Source organism: Oncorhynchus tshawytscha, linkage group LG03 (assembly GCF_018296145.1).
Source record: "Oncorhynchus tshawytscha isolate Ot180627B linkage group LG03, Otsh_v2.0, whole genome shotgun sequence".
NCBI lineage: Eukaryota > Metazoa > Chordata > Actinopteri > Salmoniformes > Salmonidae > Oncorhynchus > Oncorhynchus tshawytscha.
This window is the reverse complement of record NC_056431.1, coordinates 29,682,759-29,697,544: the sequence shown is the minus strand read 5'-3', so window position 1 is coordinate 29,697,544 and position 14,786 is coordinate 29,682,759. Positions and strand designations below refer to the sequence as shown.

Here is a 14,786-nt window from a genome sequence, read left to right as displayed (position 1 = left end):
ATAAAAGGAGCCCAGTCGGTAACCACAATATTTACTTTTTCGAATGGCAGGCATGCTGCGTAAACAATTCTTACAGCTTTGTGAATATGATGTCCCCGGTGGTGTGTCCTTCGGGCGGGAATCCATGCCAGCAGCTCTTATTTAAATTTGTGATCACGTGCCCACTGGAGCCGCTTCTTCTTGTTTTTAGCTGATAGGAGTGGAGCCGGTGTGGTTGTCTGCTGCAATAGCCCATGTGTGACAAGGACCGACGAGTTGTGCATTCTGAGATGCCATTCCGCACACCACTGTTGTACTGCGCTGTTATTTGCCTGTGGCCCGACTGTTAGCCTGCATGATTTTTGCCATTTTCCTACGACCTCTCATCAATGAGCAGTTATTTTGCCCACAGAACTGCCGCTGACTGGATGTTTTTTGTTTGTTGCACCTTTCTCCGTAAACCCTAGACAAGCATTTCTCAAACTCGGTCCACGGGACCCCATAGGGTTCATGTTTTGGTTTTTGCTTAACACTACACAGCTGATTAAAATGATCCAATTTTGATGATTAGTTGAATATTTGAGTCAGCTGTGTAGTGCTAGGGAAAAACAAAATCGTTTGGGGTCCCGAGCACAGAGTTTGGGAAACCCTGCCGTGTCGTGCGTGAAAAGCCCAGAAGACCAGATGTTTCCGAGATACTGGAACCTGTGCGCCTGGCACCGACAATCATACTACGCTCAAAGTTGCGTAGGTCACTCGTTTTGAACATACTAATGTTCAGTCAAACAGTAACTGAATGCCTCAATGCATGTCTGGTTTACAGTATATGGCCATGTGACTCACTGTCTGTAGGAGCGAAACATTTTCATGAACAGGGTGGTGTACCTAATGAACTGTCCACTGAGTGTACTTATGAAGTTGGTAAAACAGTATGTAAACATTATTAAAAAAAGGGAACAGTGTTTCATAACTATATACATAGGACAGCAGTCTCTAAGGTGAAGGGTAGAGTACCGGGTGGTAGGCAGCTAGTAACAGTGACTAAGTTCAGGGCAGGGTAATGGGTGGAGGCCGGCTAGTGTTGACTATTTAATAGTCTGAGGGCATGAAGATAGAAGCTGTTTTCAGTCTCTCGGTCCCAGCTTTGATGCACCTGTACGGTCTCTGCCTTCTAGATGGTAGCAGGGTGAACCGGCCGTGGCTTAGGTCTTTGATGATCTTCTTGGCCTTCCTGTGACACCAGGTGCTGTAGATGTCAGTGTGTCCCCAGTGATGCCTTGGACTGACCGCACCACCCTCTGGAGAGCCATGCAGTTGTAGACAGTGCAATTGCTGTACCAGGTGGTGGTACAGACCGACAGGATGCTCTCAGTGGTGCATCTGTAGAAGTTTGTAAGGGTTTGAGGGGCCAGGCCAAATCTCTTCAGTCTCCTGAGGTTGAAGATGTGCTGTTGCACCTTCTTCAACACACGGTCTGTTTGGATGGACCATTTCAGGTTGTCAGTGATGTGCACACCAAGGAACTTGAAGGTTTTCACACCGTCGATGTGGATGGAGGTTATTTTCCAGGCACCACTCTGCCAATGTCCTCACCTCCTCACTGTAGGCTGTCTCATCATTGTTCGTAATCAGGCCTACCATTGCTGTGTCGTCTTCAAACTTGATGATTGAGTTGGAGACATGCGTGGCCACTCAGTCATGGGTGAATAGGGAGTATCGGTGGGGACTAAGCACGCACCCTTGTGGGGCACCTGTGTTGAGGATCAGTGTAGCGGAGCTTAGTGATGAACTTGGAGGGCACCATGGTGTTGAAGGTTGAGCTGTAGTTGATGAACAACATTCTTACATATGTATTCCTCTTGTCCACACATGCACTGGTCTGCACATGTTAACACGCTTAAACGGGAAGGTGTTTAGCTTGTCTAGGAGCAAGGCATCGGTGTCCGTGACATGGCTGGCTTTCCCTTTATAATCCATAATATACTCAATTTAATAACAAACAAAAATAATAACTTTGGTCAATCAGATGCACCATTGAGAGCATTCTGTTGGGCTGTATCACCGCCTAGTATGGCAACTGCAATGCAGTGAATACCCCCTAATCAAGATACATTAGTGTTTTATGTTTCATACATTTTGGGGAATTTTTCTTCAACTTTGACAGAGTATTTTGTTGACAAATAATGACAATTAAAACCATTTTAATGTGAATAAATACAAGGAGGGTGAATACTTATGATAGGCACTTTACATAAAGCAGCAAGAGAGACCGTGTTAAAAAACAAAATACGTACTTACAAACACACACACTCATAACACACACAACCACACTAACAATACATAAGGATACACAATGTCAAACATAGCTATTTTACCTCCTAAACACTAAAGAGCTCACAATCGCCACACCTGCCATGGACTCAACATTGTGAAGGAGCTCAGTGCAGCCAGACACCCCTCAACATACTTTATTTTTCTTCTCGTCAGATGGTAGGGGATAAGTTCATTAGAGTTACCAGCCTCAGAAATTGCAGCCCAAATAAATGTATCACAGAGTTCAAGTAACAGACACATCTCAACATCTGTTCAGACGAGACGGCGTGAATCAGGCCTTCAAAAAAAACACTACTGAAGGACACCAATAATAAGAAGAGACTTGCTTGGGCCAAAAAAACACGAGCAAATTTGAGATTTTTGGTTCCAACCGCCGTGGTGAACGGATGATCTCCGCATGTGTAGTTCCCACTGTGAAGCATTGAGGAGGTGGTGTGATGGTGCTGTGACACTGTCTGTGATTTATTTAGAATTCAAGGCACACTTAACCAGCATGGCTACCACAACATTCTGCAGCAATACGCCATACCATCTGTTTTGTGCTTAGTGGGACCGTGATTTGTTTTTCAACAGGACTTTCAGGCTGTGTAAGGGCCATTTTACTAAGAAGGAGAGTGATGGAGTGCTGCATCAGATGACCTGGCCTCTATAATCACCTGACCTCCATAATCACCTGACCTCAACCAAATTGAGATGGTTTGGGATGAGTTGGACCACAGAGTGAAGGAAAAGCAGCCAAGAAGTGCTCAGCATATGTGGGAACTGCTTCAAGACTGTTGGAAAAGCATTCCAGGTGAAGCTGGTTGAGATAATGCCCAGAGTATGCAATGATGTCATCAAGGCAAAGGGTGGCTACTTTGAAGAATCTAAAATATAAAACATATTTTGAGTGGTTTAACACTTTTTTGGTTACTACATGATGCCATATGTGTTATTTCATAGTGTCGATGTCTTCACTATTATTCTACAATGTAGAAAATAGTAAAAAATTAAGAAAAACCCTTGAATGAGTAGGTGCGTCCAAACATTTGACTGGTACTCTATATTGCTCATATCATTTTCGGGATTGAAAAACGTTTTCAGTGTAAACTTATTAATCAACTGAAACTAGATATAAACTGCAGTGCATTCGGAATGTATTCAGACCCCTTGACTTTTTCCACATTGTTATGTTACAGCCTTATTCTAAAATAGACTAAATAAAAATTCGCAGAAATCGACACACAACACCCCATAATGACTAAGCGAAATCAGGCTTTTAGAAATGTTAGCAAATGTACACTACCGTTCAAAAGTTTGGGGTCACTTAGAAATGTCCTTGTTTATGAAAGAAAAGCAAATTTTTTGTCCATTAAAATAACATCAAATTGATCAGAAATACAGTGTAGACATTGTTAATGTTGTAAATGACTATTGTAGCTGGAAACAGCAGATTCTTTATGGAATATCTACATAGGAGTACAGAGGCCCATTATCAGCAACCATCACTCCTGTGTTCAAATGGCACGTTGTGTTAGTTAATCCAAGTCTATCATTTTAAAAGGCTAATTGATCATTAGAAAACCCTTTTGCAATTTTGTTAGCACAGATGAAAACTGTTGTTCTGATTAAAGTAGAAATAAAACCGGCCTTCTTTAGACTAGTTCAGTATGTGGAGCATCAGCATTTGTGGGTTCGATTACATGTTAGAGTCCCTCAGATAGCATAAGCCATGGCAAAATGTTTAGAATGGCAGGAAATTAGCTTTAAAACAGCAGACTTTTGTCACTGTGGCCAACAGGTGGGCCTCAAATTTTAGATTGCCCATTTTCATTTCAACTTACCCTTCAGCAGTGTAAAACCCTGCCTCAATCTGCTGTGCTGCTGTCCTCTCTTTCACCCTCTACTGTTATCTACCTCTTACTCCTCTACTCTCCTTTCCTGGCCTCCTTCACTCTCCTCCCCTCTGCTGACAAGACAATGTAAACAGCACGCCTTTCACAGACAGAACCTTTTCCCTATCGGTTTTCCTCCTACTTTCTCTCAGTCTCTGGTTATCCTGGATGCCCCCTTTGCCTTGGCCCCTTTCAGTGCCAGCATGAGGCCCACATAGTGGGGCATACACACACATAGCTTTGCCTGATCCCCCCCTTCACTGTCCTGTGCCAAGGTCTCATAAAACACACTCTTACAAAAGGTGACCCATTCTCTTTCTCTCTCTTCTGTTCTTCCTCACTTATTCACTCACATTATGTCTTCCTCCAACACAGGAGAAGGAATTTCAAAGATGCATTCTATTGACCTAATAAACCACTCATCTCATTCAGAGGACATTTCAGAGCCTTTAACTTCAGATTTGAATTATTTCAGTTACATGAATCAATAATGTTAAAGTCAATATCACAGGTATTAGACCACATCAATGACCACAATATAAATAGCTGACACAAACAAACAAACACACATACCATACATACACACAGGCACGCACAGACCTTTGGTGCCTGGCGGCTGCAGGTTGTCCCCGGTGAGAGAGCACCAGCCCACGGGGAAGATGTCCCGGGAGTCGTAGCGGCAGTAGTAGTCGAAGGCACCCCGCCAGCCGTCGAAGGTGACCAGCACCTCCACGCCACGCAGCGCTCCCACTGTGGCCGGACAGATGAAGTGGGGGTTCTTGCGGTCCACCGCCTCCAGCTTCATGCCCACCTGGAAGGAGTTCTGCTCTGGGGCTGGGGGCTCCTGCTGGGATACGAGGGAAAGGGAGTTGGCAGGGACGGGAGAGGTCAGTGACAAGGGAGCAGGTAAATGTGGAATTATCCAGATGAAATGTGAAATAGTTCGGAAGCTTCATTTAGTTGGAAAATGTATATGATCATGTATGATGTTGTGATCCCAATGGTGAGTGTGGAAGAGGTAAACAAATTATTGTTGTCTATCAACAATGACAAGCCACCGAGATCTGACAACTTGGATGGATTACTGACGATAATAGAGGTCGATATTGCCACTCCTATTTGCCATATCTTCAATTTAAGTCTACTAGAAAGTGTGTGCCCTCAGGCCTGGAGGGAAGCAAAAGTAATTCTGCTACCTAAGAAAAGTAAAGCCCCCTTACTGGCTCAAATAACTGACCAATCAGCCTGTTACCAACACTTAGAAAAGGTACAGAAAAAAATAGGTTTGACCAGATACAATGCAATTTTACAGTAAACAAATAGATAGCAGACTTTCAGCACGCTTATAGGGAAGGACATTCAACAAGCACAGCTCTTATACAAATAACTGATGATTAGCTGAGAGAAATGATGATATGATAAAAAGATTGTGGGGGCTTTTATTACACTTCAGTGTGGCTTTTGACATTATTGATAATAGTCTGCTGCTGGAAAAACTAATGTGTTATGGTTATACACCCCCTGCTAAATTGTGGATTATGAGTTACCTTTCTAACAGAACACAGAGGGTGTTCTTTAATGGAAGCGTCTCCAACATAATCCAGGTAGAATCAGGAATTCCCCAGGGTAGCTGTCTAGGCCCCTTACTTTTTTCAATCTTTACTAACGTCATGCCACTGCCACTTTGAAAGTGCCACTGCCACTTTGAGTGAAGACAGTATGTATGCGGATGACTCGACACTATACACGTCAGCTATTATAGCAACTGAAATGACTGCAACACTTAAAGAGCTGCAGTTAGTTTCAGAATGGGTGGCAAGGAATAAGTTAGTCCTATATATTTAAAAAACTAAAAGCATTATACTTGGGACAAATCATTCACTAAACACTAAACCTCAACTAAATATTGTAATAAATAATGTGGACATTGAGCAAGTTGAAGAGCCTAAACTGCTTGGAGTAACCCTGGATTGTAAACCATCATGGTCAAAACATATTGATACAACAATAGTTTAGCTGAGGAGAAGTCTCTCCATAATAAAGCACTGCTCTACCTTCTTAACAGCACTATCAACAAGGCAGGTCTTACAGGCCCTAGTTTTGTCGCACCTGGACTACTGTTCAGTTATGTGGCCAGGTACCACAAAGAGGGACTTAGGAAAATTGCAATTGGCAGCACGGCTGGCCCTTGGATGTACACAGAGAGCAAACATTAATAATATCCATGTATATCTCTCCTGGCTCAAAGTAGAGGAGATTGACTTCATCACTACTTATGTATGTGAGGTATTGACATGTTGAAAGCACCGAGCTGTCTGTTTAAACAACTAGCACACAGCTCAGACACTCATGCATACCCCACAAGACATGCCACCAGAGGTCTCTTCACAGTCCCCAACTCCAGAACAGAGTATGGGAGGTGCATAGTACTACATAGAGCCATGACTACATGTAACTCAATTCCACTTCAGGTAACTGATGCAAGCAGTAGAATCAGATTTAAAAAACATATAAAAATACACCTTATGGATCAGCAGGGACTGTGAAGCAACACAAACATAGACACATGCATACAATACACACATGATAACATACACACTATACACACACAAATACACATGGATTTTGTGTGGTAGATATGTGGTAGTGGAGTATGGGCCTAACACACTTAGTGTGTTGTGAATTCTGTTATGAATGTATTGTAATGCTTTTAATATCGTATAACTGCCTTAATTTTGCTGGACCCCAGCATATCATTAACCCCTCCACCAACCCCCCTCTTCGGAGGAAATATATAAATAAATATATATATATTTTACAGCTTTTCTGCTACAGACAGTATACATTTTACATACATATTTTGCATACACAATTTACATACATGGTACTTTTATATAAAGCAGTCACATAACAATAATACATTACCAAACATGAGATCTTTAATCCCAACCCTCGGCCCATCCCACCTATCACCATAGACCACCCTCGTTTGTGTGTCATATATTTTTCAATTGTGCTGTTTTACATAATGTTTTTACCTCTCTATATTGTATAGTCTCCACAGATGGTGAGCTAAAGATGAAAACCTTTCCTACAAGTATTATATTATTTATTGACTAACTATGGCTTTCCAAATCGCCCAACACTGCTAATTGTAAGGATATTTTAAAGTGCATGTTGTGATTTTTTCAACCATTCCCGAACCTGTGACCAGAAAAAAGCTACATAGGGGCAATACCAGAATAAATGATCTATTGATTCGGTCTCTTCGCAGAAAAATCTACAGAGCTGAGATTGTTATATGCCCCATAGATATACACAGTTGAAGTCGGAAGTTTACATACACTTAGGTTGGAGTCATTGAAACTCGTTTTTCAACCACTCCACAAATGTATTCTTAACAAACTATAGTTTTGGCAAGTCGCTTAGGACATCTACTTTGTGCATGACACAAGTAATTTTCCCAAAAACTGTTTACAGACATATTATTTCACTTATAATTCACTGTATCACAATTCCAGTGGGTCAAAAGTTAATGTACACTAAGTTGACTGTGCCTTTAAACAGCTTGGAAAATTCCAGAAAATTATGTCATGGCTTTAGAAACTTCTGATTGGCTAATTGACATCATTTGAGTCAATTGGAGGTGTACCTGTGGATGTATTTCAAGGCCTACCTTCAAACTCAGTGCCTCTTTACTTGACATCATGGGAAAATCAAAAGAAATCAGACAAGACCTCATAAAAACAATTGTAGACCTCCACACAAAAGTATAAACACCATGGGACCACGCAGTGTATATGTACCGCTCAGGAAGGAGACGCCTTCTGTATCCCAGAGATGAACGTACTTTGGTGCGAAAACTGCAAATCAATCCCAGAATAACAGCAAAGGACCTTGTGAAGATGCTGGAGGAAACAGGTACAAAAGTATCTATATCCACAGTAAAACGAGTCCTATATCGACATAACCTGAAAAGCCGCTCAGCAAGGAAGAAAGCCACTGCTCCAAAACCGCCATAAAAAAGCCAGACTACGGCACATGGGGACAAAGATTGTACTTTTTGGAGAAGTTTCCTCTGGTCCGATGAAACAAAAATGTAACTTTTTGGCCATAATGACCATTGTTATGTTTGGAGGAAAAAGGGGGAGGCTTGCAAGCCGAAAAACACCATCCCAACCGTGAAGCACAGGGGTGGCAGCATCATGTTGTCGGGGTGCTTTGCTGCAGGAGGGACTGGTGCACAAAATAGATGGCTTCATGAGAAAGGATAATTATGTAGCGATATTGAAGCAACATCTCAAGACATCAGTCAGGAAGTTAAAGCTTGGTCGCAAATGGGTCTTCCAAATGAACAATGACCCCAAGCATACTTCCAAAGTTGTGGCAAAATGGCTTAAGGACAACCAAGTCAAGGTATTGGAGTGGCCATCACAAAGCACTGACCTTAATCCTATAGAACATTTGTGGGCAGAACTGAAAAAGCGGGTTCAAGCAAGGAGGCTTTCAAATCTGACTCAGTTACACCAGCTCTGGCAGTAGGAATGGGCCAAAATTCACCCAACTTATTGTGGGAAGCATGGGAAAGGCTCCCCGAAACGTTTGACCCAAGTTAAACAATTTAAAGGCAATGCTACCAAATACTAATTGAGTGTATGTAAACTTCTGACCCACTGAGAATGTGATGAAAGAAATAAAAGCTGAAATAAACCATTCACTCTACTATTATTCTGACATTTCACATTCTTAAAATGACCTAAAACAGGGAAGTTTAACTCTGATTAAATATCAGGAATTGTGAAAACCTGAGTTTAAATGCATTTGGCTAAGGTGTATGTAAACTTCCGACTTCAACTGTACCTCTACTGGAATACCATCCAGCCCTGGTGTTTTTCCTGACTTTCCTGATTTTATTGCCTCAGAAAGTTCCTCTTCTGTAACTTGGCCTTCACACAGGTCTTTCTGTAAAATGTGTAAATTTTACATAATTTGTATTATTATTATAGAAATCCTTACAGTTAACGTCATTCAGTGGAAATGGAGGAGACAGAAAAGAAAACATTTGCTTAAAATATTTGCTTCTGCTTTCAATATATCATTTGGTGAATCATGGATGACTTCATTTGTAACGTGTTTCTGTAAATTATTTTTGGTAGCATTTCTCTGTTGAAGATTCAAGAAAAATTGTGTAAAGGTTTCACAATTTTCCATCCAATTCGCTATAAATTTTTGTAATACATTACACTTGATCGTTCTTGAATAAGTACCTCCATTTCCTTTTGTTTTTCCTCTAACCTATTTTGTGCCTCTATAGTACAGTTTCCATTACCTTCTACCTGCGCTGTTACTTCCTATATTTCCCTTTGACCTAAACTGCTTTTGTTTTAATGTTGAGTATTGTATTGAATGGCCTCTAAAAGTACATTTAAAAGTGTCCCATACAATAAGGGAACTGCTGTACCTATGAGGTGCAAAAAATGTATGAATTCCTTTGTCTTCTCTAAGAACAAATTGTGATCCAATAGGGCTTGACAAAATGTCCAATATCCCCGTCCACGCGGAAATTCTGTAAGAGTTATAAGGAGGCCAATTAGATGGTGGTCCGATTGCATTCGGTCTCCTTTGAACACTTTTTTAAAAACTTTGATGCCAGCAGGAAGCCTCCTCCATGTATATCTCACTAGGTCAGGGGTTTTCAATCTCCATATATCCACTAGTTCTAATGCATCCATGATCTTCGTGGTCTCCTTAAGTGCTTGAGGGGGATAGTTTGTCGTGCGATTTCCTTTACGATCCATTGAGGTACTTAAAACCATATTATAATCTCCCACCATAATAATAGATTCATTCGTTGCTTGTGATCTCAATAGATTATTATATACATTTTCAAAGAAGTGTGGATCATCATTATTTGGCCCATATAGATGAATTAGCCAGATCTGTTTTTGGTCCAATAGCATATTTTAAATAATAATAATAATCTTCTATGCAGATCTGTTTGCACAGTTTACACAATTGGATCAAAATGTGTATTAATTAGTATAATCACACCTTTTGAGTTTCTTTGCCCGTGACAAAAATATATTTCTCCCGCCCAGTCCTTTTTCCACCCAACCTCATCTATATTTGCAGGATGAGTTTCCTGTAAACAATAGATATTTTATTATTTCTTTTTTAGCCTTATAAGAACGTATAAAAAAAATAATAATAATTGTAATGGCTTAGCTGATTTTAACTGGCTATACTTATTTCCCCACTTACCATAATGATACAATTATACTTATCACAACCAATGTTTGCAAACGTACCATTTAAAAAGCACCATGATGATTATGTGTCAATATACAGTGGGGGAAAAAAGTATTTAGTCAGCCACCAATTTGGCAAGTTCTCCCACTTAAAAACATGAGAGAGGCCTGTAATTTTCATCATAGGTACACTTCAACTATGACAGACAAAATTAGATTTTTTTTCTTCCAGAAAATCACATTGTAAGATTTTTAATGAATTTATTTGCAAATTATGGTGGAAATATTTGGTCACCTACAAACAAGCAAGATTTCTGGCTCTCACAGGCCTGTCACAGCACAATTGGTGGCTGACTAAGAGGCTCCTCTGTCCTCCACTCGTTACCTGTATTAATGGCACCTGTTTGAACTTGTTATCAGTATAAAAGACACCTGTCCACAACCTCAAACAGTCACACTCCAAACTCCACTATGGCCAAGACCAAAGAGCTGTCAAAGGACACCAGAAACAAAATTGTAGACCTGCACCAGGCTGGGAAGACTGAATCTGCAATAGGTAAGCAGCTTGGTTTGAAGAAATCAACTGTGGGAGCAATTATTAGGAAATGGAAGACATACAAGACCACTGATAATCTCCCTCGATCTGGGGCTCCACGCAAGATCTCACCCCATGGGGTCAAAATGATCACAAGAACGGTGAGCAAAAACATGGCTGGGTCTTTCAGCATGACAATGATCCCAAACACACCACCCGGGCAACGAAGGAGTGGCTTCATAAGAAGCATTTCAAGGTCCTGGAGTGGCCTAGCCAGTCTCCAGATCTCAACCCCATAGAAAATCTTTGGAGGGAGTTGAAAGTCTGTGTTGTCCAGCAACAGCCCCAAAACATCACTGCTCTAGAGGAGATCTACATAGAGGAATGGGCCAAAATACCAGCAACAGTGTGTGAAAACCTTGTGAAGACGTACAGAAAACATTTGACCTCTGTCATTTCCAACAAAGGGTATATAACAAAGTATTGAGATAAACTTTTGTTATTGACCAAATACTTATTTTCCACCATAATTTGCAAATAAATTCATAAAAAAATCCTACAATGTGATTTTCTGGATTTTTTCCCCTCATTTTGTCTGTAATAGTTGAAGTGTACCTATGAGGAAAATTACAGGCCTCTCTCATCTTTTTAAGTGGGAGAACTTGCACAATTGGTGGCTGACTAAATACTTTTTTGCCCCACTGTAGCTGTACCATAATAATTTGCACTGTTAAGCATACTGTAGCTGCATCTTTGTAAACCCCAAATTGTCCTAATATTCCACCCACTAAAACCTTCCCCCAAATCTAGATCTGTTGTCACTAAGACCATCAGACCATCTCCCTGACTCATGACGTGCCCTAAGGCAAACACTTGGCCACCAATTGCCTTTGGCCAGAGGGAAATGAGGGCAGTCCCATGATAACATAAATATCTATGAGGGTGCTTTTTAAGAGAACTAACTAAATAACACACGGGAAAACTGTCCAAAATAAATAGTAACAATAATAGATAATATTAATAGAAATAATAACCGCACAATCTTATAAATGCATGCTCAAATTTAGAAAGTCCTAGCAAAGGCTATAAGCATGTCAGCCCAGCCTGCTTAGTTCACTGGATACAATTGTATGTGAACTCTTTAGAATTGCCTGGATTTCTGCATAAATTGGTCATAAAATTTGATCTGATCTTCATCTAAGTCACAACAATAGACAAACACAGTCTGCGTAAACTAATAACACAAATATAATTGTTCATGTCTTTATTGAACACACCGTGCAAACATTCACAGTGCAGGATGGAAAAGTATTTGAACTCTTGGATTTAATAAAAGGTTGACCATCCTTTGGCAGCAATAACCTCAACCAAACGTTTTCTGTAGTTGCGGATCAGACCTGCACAACAGTCAGGAGGAATTTTGGACCATTCCTCTTTACAAAACTGTTTCAATTCAGCAATATTCTTGGGATATCTGGTGTGAACCGCTCTCCTGAGGTCATGCCACAGCATCTCAAATCGGGTTGAGTTCAGGACTGACTGGGCCACTCCAGAAGGCGTATTTTCTTCTGTTCAAGCCATTCTGTTGCTGATTTACTTCTGTCTTTTGGGTTGTGGTGCTGTAGCATCACCAAACTTCTGTTGAGCTTCAATTGGCGGACAGATTGCCTTACATTCTCCTGCAAAATGTCTTGATAAAACTTGGGAATTAATTTTTCTGTCGATGATAGCAAGCTGTCAAGGCCCTGAGGCAGCCCCAAACCATGATGCTCCCTCCACCATAGTTTAAAGTTGGGATGAGGTTTTGATGTTGGTGTGCTGTGCCCTTTTTTTCTCCACACAGTGTTGTGTGTTCCTTCCAAACAACACAACTTTAGTTTCATCTGTCCCCAAAATATTTTGCCAGTAGCGCTGTGGAACATCCATGTGCTCTTTTGCGAATTTCAGATGTGCAGCAATGTTTTTTTTTGGACAGCAGTGGATTCTTTATTCTTGTTTAGTGTTTTACGCATTCTAGACTTGTCAACAGAGATGATAGAATCTTCCAGAGATTTCTGTAAGTCTTTAGCTGACACTCTAGGATTCCTCTTAACCTCACTGAGCATTCTGCACTGTCATCTTTGCAGGACAGCCACTGGTAGGGTGAGTAGCAACAGTGCTGAAATTTCTCCATTTATTGACAACTTGTCTTACTGTGGACTGACTTTTAGAGATACTTTTGAAACCCTTTCCAGCTTTATGCAAGGCAACAATTCTTAATCTTAGGTCTTCTGAGATTTATTTTGTTTGAGGCATGGTTCACATCAGGCAATGCTTCTTGTGAATAGCAAACTCAAATTTTGTGAGTGTTTTTTTATGGGGCAGGGCAACTCTAACCAAAATCTCTCACATACTTTCCCCAACCTATACAGTGAATGTTTAAATTATGTATTCAATATAGACAAGAAAAATACAATCATTTGTGTTATCAGTTTAAGCACACTGTGTGTCTATTGTTGTGATTTAGATGAAGATCAGATCAAATTGTATGTCAAATTTATGCAGAAATCCAAGTAATTCCAAAGGGTTCACATACTTTTCCTTGCCACTGTATATATATATCGTAAGACCAGTTATTTATGTCCATTACATGCAAGACATATTTCATGTAGTCCTCATTATATCATGTTTTATTCAGACAAAAAAAAAAACGAAGGAAAAAGAAACAGATTCTAACGGCCGCTAAATAAAAAAGTATCTTAGTACTGAGAATCCAGAACGAGTAAACCTGTAAAACCATACACATTTGGATTTTTATTCCAGTGTCGTTGCTCTATCACCTCGGCTGTTCACATCTAGGCCTATATCATTAGGATCCATAAAAGGGAGCATAAATATAAATATTTAATATACCTCTCGCTTACAGCAGTGCCTCCATAAGCCAGTGGTGTTAGTTCTACCGTTAACTTTAATCAGTTTTTCTGCAACCATAATAAATACAAATGGTCATCAATGGAAAATGTAGCTACATAGGTGTATATGCTGGGAAAGGGAGTGTGTATATGTGTACAGGTATGCTTTATAAATAGGTGTATGACGAGAGCGTGTGCTGCTTTGTGACAGGTACCTTGTGAAAGATGCGTGCTGGGGCCATTTCGGCTCCGTTGAGTGTTTTTAGAAGGAACATCGGCCAGGAGGATGCGTTCAGACGGAAGCCTGTGGGAGAAGTACAGACGCTTTCAAAAAAACTCACCCATACACAGTAGACGAGACCCTTCATTAATGTGCATGGGATGGGGCCATAGACATCTTTTGATATTAGCTGACACCTAGTGGACATTTAGAGAATTGCACCAAATCACACTTACACACAGGTGTATGTACTTGTATTTTTTGTATTTTTTTTTAACCTTTATTTAACTAGGCAAGTCAGTTAAGAACAAATTATTATTTACATTGACGGCCTACAACAGCCAAACCCGGACAACGCTGGGCCAATTGTGCGCCGCCCTATGGGACTCCCAATCACGGCCGGTTGTGATACAGCCTGGAAACCAAATACAGCCTAGAATACAGCCAAGAAAACAAATTGACGCAAATGGGCCGATAACAGTGAGGGACTTACATTCATTTGTCCAATAATAAATTCTCGTTTTCAATACAAAAATATTTTCCGTTGCACGTTTTGCTACAGTGTGCACTAATTAATAGACCGCAGTATACATCAGTCTGGTGTAGTGTAAATCTAACTGAGGAAGGTAAGTATCACTGTGTGATAGCAAACAATTTAATGATCCAAGATTTAAAAAAGAACAGGGCACATCATATCCATAATCG

At 40.5% G+C, this 14,786-nt stretch overlaps 1 protein-coding gene across 14 annotated transcripts in view; it reads right to left on the bottom strand.

Annotated features, from left to right (window-relative positions):
- Positions 1-14,786, bottom strand: part of LOC112234101 (polycomb protein SCMH1) — a 45,812-nt gene that overhangs the window by 16,144 nt on the left and 14,882 nt on the right. For 11 of the 14 annotated variants that reach the window (XM_042313992.1, XM_042314045.1, XM_042314058.1 and 8 more), the window contains 2 exons: positions 14,077-14,165; positions 4,761-5,034 (listed from right to left, as the gene is read on the bottom strand). In XM_042313992.1, coding sequence (XP_042169926.1) covers positions 4,761-5,034; positions 14,077-14,165 — 363 coding nt within the window. The remainder of the gene's footprint in view (positions 1-4,760; positions 5,035-14,076; positions 14,166-14,786) is intronic. The other 3 variants (XM_024402094.2, XM_024402159.2, XM_042314040.1) reach the window with 2 other exon arrangements.